Source organism: Nestor notabilis, unplaced genomic scaffold, assembly GCF_000696875.1.
Source record: "Nestor notabilis isolate BGI_N333 unplaced genomic scaffold, ASM69687v1 scaffold1800, whole genome shotgun sequence".
In the NCBI taxonomy this organism is placed as follows: Eukaryota; Metazoa; Chordata; class Aves; order Psittaciformes; family Psittacidae; genus Nestor; species Nestor notabilis.
Genome location: NW_009910436.1, coordinates 8,066 through 18,923, shown reverse-complemented (window position 1 = coordinate 18,923; position 10,858 = coordinate 8,066). Strand labels below are relative to the sequence as shown.

The 10,858-nt window shown below is 52.6% G+C and overlaps 1 protein-coding gene across 1 annotated transcript; it reads left to right on the top strand.

The window, feature by feature from the left end:
* Positions 1-356: 356 nt before the first annotated feature.
* FECH (ferrochelatase) lies at positions 357-5,481 on the top strand (the record flags this gene model as incomplete). The annotated part of the gene is made up of 9 exons (XM_010009952.1): positions 357-476; positions 739-887; positions 2,510-2,644; positions 2,906-3,012; positions 3,511-3,609; positions 3,741-3,848; positions 4,207-4,371; positions 4,597-4,656; positions 5,347-5,481. Coding segments are annotated over 9 exons (1,078 nt in total), but the record flags the coding sequence as incomplete, so codon positions are not given.
* Positions 5,482-10,858: the final 5,377 nt, after the last annotated feature.

The following is a 10,858-nucleotide window of genomic DNA, read 5'->3' as shown; positions in this document are numbered from 1 at the left end:
GCCTCTAAGCCCAGGCTCCTCATCCCAAGCGGCCCTGGTCACTGGGCTCCCTTGGGCAGGGGTTCTTAGACCCCGTTGGAGAACCCCCCGGGCAGCCTTCAGCTGCGAGATAACGCTCTCAGGCTGTTTGCAGCTCAACTCTTACAAAGTGGTTACTTTCCATAGTAGAGGTCATGTAAGTACTTGCTCTGTGCCTACTCGTACTTGCAGCTCCCGTTTTCCCATAAGCAGGATGAGCTCCTAAGCAGGAAGGTGCTTTTGCAGAAGACACCTGCAGAAGGATAAGCTGATCGGGGAACAGTAACGCTACTCAAGCAGGAGGTCACTGGGGTTTGAAATCCCTCTTGCTCCCATAGGAAACCTAAGACAGGAATCCTGATGCTGAACATGGGAGGCCCGGAGCGCCTGGATGATGTCCATGATTTCCTACTTCGCCTCTTCCTGGACAGAGACCTCATGACCCTTCCAGCTCAAAGGTGAGTAGCACTTTGCTCACTGCTGCTGTCCTACCCGGAGGCTCTGTGTGGAGCAGGGTTTCAAGAAACAAGGTTCTGGGGCCATAGCTCATTCTCTTCTAATGCAGACTGTGGTGTCCTCCCGCCAAGGAAGTTTGGGAGGGTGATGGGATATAACTTCCCAAAGCATCCAATGCTGTTTGCTCTAATTTGGGTTTGAGATTTGGGCAGAAAGGTGGAGGTTTGGTGCTGATGCTGCTGTATATTCCCTTGAATGCTGCAGTAAGTTAGCTCCCTTCATCGCCAAGCGCCGCACACCCAAGATCCAGGAGCAGTACAGCAGGATTGGAGGGGGCTCTCCCATCAAGAAGTGGACTGCAGTGCAAGGAGAGGGCATGGTGAAGCTGCTGGACAGCATGTCTCCCCACACTGGTACTTTGGGCTTGCTAACAGCTGCTCTTGTTCATGTCTTAGAAGGATAAAGCAGCTTTTGCTGTTGGGTCTTTGTGCTGAGTGGCAACAGTGGCCTCAGTCCTGCTGGGAGTTCATGGTAAAGATACTGCAGGAGCATCAGACTGAAACAGGGGGGATTTAGGGTGGGTCTAAGGAAGGAATTCCCTACTGTTAGAGTGGAACAGGAAGCCCAAGGAAGCTGGGAATGCTCCATCCCTGCCGTGTTCAGGGCCAGGTTGGACGGGGCTCGGAGCAACCTGCTCCAGTTGAAGTTGGCCCTAGTTAGAAATTGATGATCTTCAGGTCCTCCCCAACCCAAACCAGTCTCTGGTATGCAGGAGCAGATGGAATCACCCTTGCAAATGTGTTCTGGTGCTGTGGTGGGAGTGTCGCTGTCCCTCTGCAATAGTGCTTGGGTGTCTCCCAGCCTTTTGTAGCTGTTAAAAATGGCTGGAAGAACACACGGGAGTTAGGCCTGCGATCAGGATGAAGGGGAGGTCGGGTGGGAGAAGAGACAAGGTCTGTAGGTGACCCTGGCAGGGCTTGGCTGGCTGATAGCAGGGAGCTCCACCCAGGGCAGCAGCAGGAGATAAGGCCTCACAGTTTGCCTTGGGTTGAGCTGCAAGTGGGTTTCTCTGCTGCTGCTTCTGAAGGTGGCTTGAACCTTGTTCAACCTGGCGAAAAGAAGGATGAGACCTTAGAGCAGCTCCAGTGCCTAAAGGGGCTGCAAGCAACCTGGAGAGGGGCTTGGGACAAGGGCCTGGAGGGCCAGGACAAGGGAGTGGCTTTAACCTGCCAGAGGGGACACTGAGATGGGATATGGGGAAGAAGTTCTTCACTATGAGGAGGGTGGGACACTGGGGTGGGTTGAAGCTGGGTCTGCCCCATCCCTGGCAGTGTTCAAGGGGCTTGGAGCAACCTGCTCTAGTGGAAGGGGTCATTGGAGCAACCTGCTCTAGTGGAAGGTGTCATTCAGTGTATAACATGTCTCTGATACCTCACTTTGGGTGATTTCTGTCCTTTCTTGCACTAGATGCTACTCTCCAGCTCAATTCCAGTTGCAAGCCTGAAGCTGGAACACCACCCTGCTGTGGCATCAGTGCTTTTTGCAGCCCCTGAGGGCGTCAGGCCTGTAACAGGCTCTGAAGATAAAGCTTTGGCAGTTTATCTGCTCTGCTCAGGGCTTGCCTTGGTTTGGGGACCACTTTCTGTGCAGTCACACCTGCCTCTGGGCAGCTCCTGCTGCTGATAAGGCCTTCAGAGCCCTCCTCTTCAGTGGGGGGTGGTGATAAGACTTGCAGCACATGGCGAACGAGAGAGTTTGTGTATTTCAGGTGGATTTTCATACAACAATAGATGGGTTTGGGGTGGAAGAACCTTAAAGCTCCTCCAGCTCCAACCCCCTGCCATGGGCAGGGCCACCTTCCACTAGAGCACGGTTCTTGTAGCCCCTTTAGGCATTGGAAGATGCTCTAAAGGCTCCCCGGAGCCAACCCCAAATTCCTCCTCAGGGCTTCAGTGTGTTGGTCTCTACTCTGTACTTACTACTGATGAGTTCTGGCGTTGTTGGCTCCCATTTCTCTCCTGTGCTTTGCCTGCAGCACCTCACAAATACTACATCGGCTTCCGCTACGTCCACCCGCTGACAGAAGAAGCCATTGAAGAGATGGAGAAAGATGGCATTGAAAGGGCTATTGCTTTCACCCAGTACCCCCAGTACAGCTGCTCTACCACTGGTGAGTGTCCACGCTGGAGCAGAGCAGTGCTGAACATTCCCATCCCCCTTGCATGGGGCTTGGAGCGACCTGCTCTAGTGGCAGGGGGTTGGGGTTGGAACTGGATGAGCCTTAGGGTCCCTTCCAACCCAGCCCGTTCCTGTCCAGTTCTGCTTCACAGCTCCAGTTTGAAGATGTAGCATTAACAACTACATGAATTCATTGCTACAAAGCAGTTTTAACCCGAGGGGCTGTCAATGCACTGAATTCTCTGGGTTGCAGGAAGCAGTTTAAATGCCATCTATCGCTACTACAGCCAGAGGGGGGCGAAGCCGAAGATGAAGTGGAGCATCATTGACCGATGGCCCACACATCCCCTGCTTATCCAGGTATGGAGTTAGCAGGTTAATGCAGGAATACTCCAATTTGAGGCTATACTCTAGTTATGCTGGTGAAATATGATGTGCTAAGTATGAAGTGCAGCAGAAGAGTGGTTATTTCATGCCAGATGCTTTGGCGCGGTCCTGTGTGGACGAGCCCATCCTGCACAGCGTCCTTTGAAAGCATAGTTGTGTCATCCCAGCAGTGCTGGCTGGAAGGAGCCTCTAGAGGTCATGCTGCGTCCAGCTTTGGGCATCTTAAAGGCAGGCACAACCTGGCCTTGAACACTGCCAGGGATGGGGCAGCCCCAGTGTCTCTGGACCTATTCCAGTGTCCCACCACCCTCCCAGGGAAGAACTTCTTCCCAATATCCCATCTCAGTGTCCCCTCTGGCAGGTTAAAGCCATTCCCCCTTGTCCCATCCCTCCATCCCTTTGTCCAAAGCCCCCCTCCAGCATTCTTGTGCCCCTCAGTGTTCCTAATCCAGGTCTTTGTGTTCTGAACAGTGCTTCACCGATCACATACAGAAGGAACTGAACCTCTTTCCACCTGACAAAAGGAAAGACGTCGTCATCCTCTTCTCGGCTCACTCCCTGCCCATGTCTGTGAGTAACATCAGGGCGTTCCTGGCCTTGTTGGAGCAGAGTCACCTCGAATGGGCTGAACAAAGGGTGTGCTCCCCTTTTCCAGTGCTCTGTTCCCTGGGAGAGCCAAGTGTGGTGTGTTTGTGTTGAAGGTGGTGAACCGTGGCGACCCGTACCCTCAGGAGGTGGGAGCTACTGTCCAGAGAGTCATGGAGAAGCTGAACTACTCCAACCCTTACAGGCTTGTGTGGCAGTCCAAGGTAGGTGCTCAGGGAGCCTGCAAAGCTACCTCATACTGCAAAGCTGGAGAACTTCCAGCTTGAGAAGGTCACAACCTCAACACCTTATTCCCATTCTGAGCATTTCAGTCTTCCCACTGGATCTTCATCAGAGGAATGTGAGCTTTACCCAGACAGGCTTTGTTATTCCCCACAAAGACTGCTTGTGTTACTTTGTGCTTCCCCATTCAAGCCATTCCAGTGTCCCCCCACCCTCACAGGGAAGAGCTTCCGAAGCTCTCACCTGGTCTGTGTTGTCCTTAAGAGTAAGTGGCTGCTCTATGTAAGAATGATTTAATAAAGCTGATTCAGCCCTTATTTCCCTCCCCTCTTCCCACAGGTTGGACCAATGCCTTGGCTTGGCCCCCAGACAGATGAGACCATCAAAGGCCTGTGCCAGCGAGGGAAGAAGAATATGTTGTTGGTCCCAATAGCCTTCACAAGTGACCACATCGAGACGCTCTATGAGCTGGATATTGAGTATGCCCAAGTTCTAGCCAACGAGGTGAGTGCTTTGTGGTGGTTGTACTCTTTGGTGCTCTGGAATGACTGCTCCTGGCTGAATTTTGCTTTGGAGCTGCTGCTTTCAGTAGGATTTGGGGCAAAATGCAGGTGAACTTCAAAACTGGAAGTGCATCTGAACTGGTTTAACTCAAGGAAGGGTTTGGATCCTCACTAGTGAAGGCTCTGCCAGACTTAATTTGTTGGTTTTCTCCCTGTTTTTATCCAGTGTGGAGTTGAAAACATCAGAAGAGCAGAATCCCTTAATGGAAACCCACTGTTCTCCAAGGTATCTTTGTTGCAATAGTTGGAGTTTGCTACTAGTTGAAGTGTTTCCTATTAGACTCTGGATGTCTTCTTGGAGTTTTAAGAGCAAAAGTGGATTCCTCGCTACTTCATCTGTGCACCACAAAGTGTGTTCTTTTAGCACAGTTGGGGGGGGTTAAGAAAGAAGTTTGGTTTGACCAAAAAGGAGTCCACTTTTGTGTTCATTTCTAGTAATTTCCTCCGTAGTAGTAGTAAGTTGTAGTAAGTGTTTCTCTTAAGGTATTACACCAATGCAGTTTTAAAGCAGGATCTTCTCCTGAAGTAAAGGAGGAGCAGCTGCCAGTGCCTAAAGGGGCTCCAAGGAATGCAGGGACAGGACAATGGGAATGGCTTTAACCTGCCAGAGATTGAGGTGGGATATTGGGAAGAAGCTCTTTCCTGGGAGGGTGGTGGGACCCTGGGATGGGTTGAAAGGAGAAGCTGGGGCTGCCCAATCCCTGGCAGTGGTCAAGGCCAGGTTAGACTTGGAGCAGCCTAATGGAAGGTGTCCCTATTGGAATTAGATGAGCTTTAAGCTCCCTTCCAAGCCAACCCAGTGTGATTCCCTGATGAGAAAGCTCAGGGTGAGGGGTTCCCAGCGTGAAGGACACGTGTTAAAGCATCTCTCTTGCACAGACGGCTTTGCTCACTGTGTTCTCATCCCATCCTCCAGGCCCTGGCAGACCTGGTGTGTTCCCACATCCAGTCCAACGAAGTGTGCTCCAGGCAGTTGACCCTCTGCTGCCCTCTCTGCGTGAACCCCGTGTGCAGGGAGACCAAAGCCTTCTTCAGCAGCCAGGCACTGTGAGGGCTGCTGGGGCAGCAGCCCTGGGCCCCACCACCAGAACATCCCCCGGGATGCTGTGCCAGGGGAAGGAACTGCTCCAGCAAACCTCCTCCACCCTTGCAGGCTGGTACTCTGAGGTGTAAACCTCGCGTAGCACTGAAGTTCACTTTTGGGCTTGATTCTTTTGCTTCCGTTGTCTTGCTTTGAGAAAGAGCTTGTAGAAAGTAGGGAAATGGGGATGTGAATCCCGGGGGATGTGAGGAGCTCTCGTTCCATCTGCTTCTGCTTGGACTTCTGTGAGCACTGAGAAACTTCCCTACAAATGAGCTTCTACTTCCTATGCAGGGATTGATGTGTAGGCGATTGTCCTGAGTGCGTTCATCAGCTTTCCAAGCACACCAGGAGCTGATGCTGAAGGTGGGGTATAACCACCACAGCCACTGATTGTCTCTTCAGGTGGCTTTGAAGATCAAGTGATTTCTACTGCTCTTTAAATCATGTCTATTTGGGGGGGGGTTAGGCCATAATGATCAGGGGTTGGGTTGCTTTTGGTTTCCTCCTGCCACAAACTTCCAGTGAAAGCTCAACAGGGATAGCAGAATGCCCCAAACCTGTTTACATTTGCCCCTGTCCTTGGCTGCAGGAAAGCCTCTGCTTTTGAGGAGCAGGAAAGGAACCAACCTGCTTAGATGCTGCGAACTGCATGTTTCCACCTCAGCAGCTATAGCAGCGTGGGGGGGTTCTCTCTGAAGCAGAGTGGCTTTAAATATCATTGTTAAAAAGGGCTTTCTGTGGTGAAGTAGCTTTTGCTTTGCTCGCCAGGAGGTTCTAGATGTGCTTTCTACTGTGCCACTTTGTACCTATGGAGCTCCATAGGCTTAGTCGAGGTGGTTTTTCAGAACTAAGTCAGGAGTAAGTCAGGTGTAACCTCCATTGCTTGAGATTAAGCAGCAGCTTTAGCTGGGTGCTTACACACCTCTCTCAAAGCCACATCTGGACACCCTGGCACCCAGCTAAACCTCTTGCTTGCTTTGGCACATCAGGATGAGCCCACTCCTAAGCTGTGGTAGGTTTGTGGGGAGAAAACCCCCCTCAGCACCAGGACCAGGGTTGGAACTGGCTGAGCTTGAAGGTCCCTTCAAGCCAAACCACTCTGTGGCTCTGTGAGGAAGGTTGTGCCAGTGTTCTGTGGGACTGAGCCATACATGTTCGTGTAGCTGCCACCTTCCTGGGTCTACGTGTTTACTTGAGGTCATGAGCACTGAATTAGCAGTATTTGGGCAGTGCAGGGTGTTTCCTCTCTGCTGTTGGAGGAGCTCACTTGTATTTGCTTGTGTGATGGGGCATGAACACTTCGAACCCCTCGTCTTTCAAGGGGAGGGTGCTGAGAAGGAAAATAGGCCCCTTGGTAGCACAGGGGGGTTATTTTGTGCTACTTGATGTTGAAAGAGGGAAACATGGGGTACTAAAGACATGAGGGTGTGCTGAGCAGCCTGTGGCTTAACACAGCTCGGATGTCCCCACTGCCATACTGCAGCTTCCACAGGGAGACGGCCTGAGCCCCTCCTGTGCCACTGCTGTCCCCTCGTGTGAGCACAACTAAGTCTTCCTCAACCCTTCCTGTCCGTGCCTCTCCAGAGGCAGGGAGCAGGAGCTGGGGCTTCTCTTCCCCCTTCCTTGGCAGGAGGAAGGAACACGGATGCCTGGGAGGGGAACACTGGCCTTATGTCACATTGGACAAAGAATTCCTCCCTTCCCACCATACTTCCTAGCGGGAATGGTGCCCTTCACCTCCAGCTTGTGGCAGCGCGTTGAGAAGCTGCAAAGTGAAGGCCAACTTCACGTGAGCCTGGTGATGCTCTGAATACACATGGGTTCCATACTAGGAGACTACTCCAGGTCTTAACCAGCACCACTTAGGAGGCATTCCGTTTGTCCCCAGCCCTAAATGTACTTCAGAGTCCCTCTTGAGCCTGCAAACCACAAGTGAGAGAATTACTAAGCCTCTTGCTGCTCTTAGCCCATAATGGAGACCTCACTTAATTTCCCAGCTTGTAGCACTGGTGGGTTCTTCGTGGTGCTCAGCAGATCAGGTACCATCCCTCTGTCCTGTCTAACATCATTGTGGCATCCAGAGGCTGGTGGGAAGCTACCTGAGGAGTCAGCTTGGACCCCTGCTTAATGCTGGTAATAGAAGCCAAGGGGACAGTGGGTTATCCCAGCATAATCCTGGCTTTTCCCTTTGGGAGCTAAGAGTGGAATTCCTCTGACCTGACTTTAGATGCTTCCAATGCACATGTTGACATCTGAGCTGGTCTCCTGGCTCCTAGTGTTTGGTTTACTACCTGTTCCTGAGCAATTCTTCCTCTCTCAGAGCAATGGGCTGGGTGAGTTTTCCTCTGAGGAGGAAGGGAGCACGTTGCACTAACTCAGAGCGTAAGGAGAGATGAGTCCCATCCATGTAGTGCCTTCTTCTCCAGCACAGCACGTGTGGCCATGCCCACTGGGGTCTTAATCCCACAGCTCCCGCTCACTTTGCCCCTCTGGCAGGTTGGTGCTACTAACTCAGGCCACTACTAATCCACTTGGATCCCTGTTGTTACCCATTACACTCCCTTTACGTTTCACTTGCAAGTGTTGAGCAGCGACAGTGCCCTGGCTGTTGGGAGGGAGCTGGAGGGATGTGTGAGCAGCTCACACCATCTGTATCCCGGGATTTCCCTGGGAAGAGCCTGTTTGCAGCGCAGGCTGCCAGTGGGAAGGGGAATTCCATTCCCTGAAGTGGGAAGGGAGGGAGATCTTCACCCCAGCACTTAGAGGAGTTCTGAGGAGAGAGCTGGGAGGCAAAGGGAAGGATTTTCTCAGGATGAGGCTGCTTTCCTGGATGTGCTTTGGAGAATGGGATAGCTTCCCAAAGTGGTGCTGCAGCAGTAAGAGCTGTGTGGATAGTGCCTGAGCTCCCCTCCTGCTCCCTCTGGAGAGGAGGTTAAGCTCAGAAGGAGTAGGATTTTCCTGGGAATATCCCTTGCTTTTCCCCTAAAGAGCTGGAATTCATCAGGATGGGAGGGGGGGAGAAGTTCCTTTGACTTTCTAATGCCAGACACGTCCAAAGACTCGCTTTTAGCCCAGCGCAGGGATTTCACACCGAACGAGGACTTCCAGTTCATGTAACCCGCCGAGATTTGTATCATCTCTCCATTATTTGCCATAAAGATGGAATTTCAATTAAACTTTTGGAAGAAACAACTGGAATGTGTGTGTTTAGTCTGGATAATGATGTTTGATGTCTTCTCTGTCCTTGTATCCACACCAGAAAGCGCTTGAGCAGGAGGGGTTTCCCAATGGATATCTGCAGTCCGAGCTGCTTGTTCTGCTCACGCTCAGGTGCCTCCAGGCAGTTTTCCATGTTGGAGAGGGTCACTTCCCACTCACCTCCAGGACTTCCCAGCTTCCCAGGTGACAAACTCCAGCCCCAGCTAAAGTGGGCCCTGGTGGAACTGTCAGTCTGAAGATGGGGAAGGAGAGCTCTGTGCTGGTTGAATCCCCCCTCTGATTGATGTATCCAGGTCTCCCTTAGCTCTCCAAGCGTATTCCTTATGTTAAATATGAAGTGTTTGGTTATATTCCAGAGCAGTGAGGAATTCTGTTGGATACTGCTCCATTAGTGAGCTCCTGCTGCTTGGCTGTGGCTGGGGAAGCGCTGCACAGGTGGAAGACGGGAGGAATGAAGGAGGATGGTGACTTCCCATCCTTTCTTTCCTCCGGTGTTCCAGGCAGTAGCTTTGCCATCATAAATCATGGAATCACACTGGTTTAGCTTGGAAGGGAGCTTAAAGCTCATCCAATTCCAATAGGGACACCTTCCACTAGAGCAGGTTGCTCCAGCCTGGCCTTGACCACTGCCAGGGATGGGTCAGCCCCAGCTCCAACCCGTTCCAGTGTCCCACCACCCTCATCGTGAAAAGCTGCTTCCCAATATCCCATCTCCATCTCCCCTCTGGCAGCTTAAAGCCATTCCCCTTGTCCTGTCCCTATGTTCCTTTTCCAGGTTTCCTGGAGCCCCTTTAGGCGCTGGGAGCTGCTCTGAGCCCCCCCTGAAGCCTTCTCCAGGTGCTCTGAGGACGCTTCACCCACCCTCACCTCCGTCCCTCTCTTGTGTGCTGGAGATCTTCCTCCACCCCCTTTCTGTGCCCCAGCCCCGGCTGCCAAGAGGTGGTTGTTCCTAATGGCTTTCTCCATGCGCAGCGTGATGCTTTCAGCTCTGCCCCGAGTAGTTCTACTCTCTGGTGCTGTGTCAGCCTTTCCTGGCCCCTGGGGAGGGGGAATGTGGCTTTTTCCTGAGAGCCCTGCCAGCCGTCAGCAGGAGGTAGTGTCCCTCGTTACTCCTGCGTGCACAATGGATGGTGACAGCAAGGGGGTGAGGCAGTTGGACTTCCAGCTCCGCATCCCTCGCTGCTCCTGGGAGGAGGAGCATCCAGCCCTGGACCAGCACCTCTGGGCTGTGTTACCCTGTCCCCAGCCCCTCTTGCTCCGACTTTGTCCCCTTCTCCACGGGGACACACCTTGAGCTCCTCCTCCCCTTACATACTTACGGCCTTTGGGATCCCAATGCCAGCAATGTGACCGCAGGGCTCCGGATGAGCCGTCCTAAAGGATGCGCTGAGCCAAGCCAAGGGATGCAAAACCTTTTCCCAGCTCAAATGGAGCAGGAGGCTCAAAGGCAGGTTTTAGACGTGGTCCAAATGATTTGGAAGAGCAGAACTCCGATATCCCATCTAAAGTCCCTTCTAGTTCAAATGCCCTCCTGCAGCTGAGCATTCGGAGCAGGGAAGGTGGGAATACAGTGAGTTAAATCCCTGCAGCCAGGAGGGAGCCGCGCCACCACCGTGGAGCAGCACCACTGTCAAGCTCATCCTGATGGATGTGCTGCTTGCCCAGCACTGCCACAGGAGGAGAAGGGGGAGAATCCCTATGGATGTAATACCCTTTGGGGCTCAAACCGATGTTTCTCAGGCCACAGGTGACCCAAACAGAACCCAGTGTTCTGAGGGGGGTGAAGAAGAGCCTCACGTAGGTGCTGTGTATCCCATGGGTGCTGGAGCATCCGAGCCTGCTGCACAGAGCTCGTAATGGAATGATCCCATTCCCTCCTGCAGCTGTGGCCACTGCTAAGTGCCGGGAGCGTGCATTCCTGAGGGAATGATCCCGAAAGCGAGCTGTTCACTGCACAGGGAAGCAGAAGTGGTGGTTTTCCTCCTTTATTGAGCTTTGGCAAAGAATAGGTGTGGGGGGGTTACATCAGGAGCTCGAAAGGCAAGGTTGGAAGCCATGGAATCCTGCTCATGGAGAGAAAGGACGTCTATTGGCACAACTCAGTGAGTAAAACCCCTCTCATGAT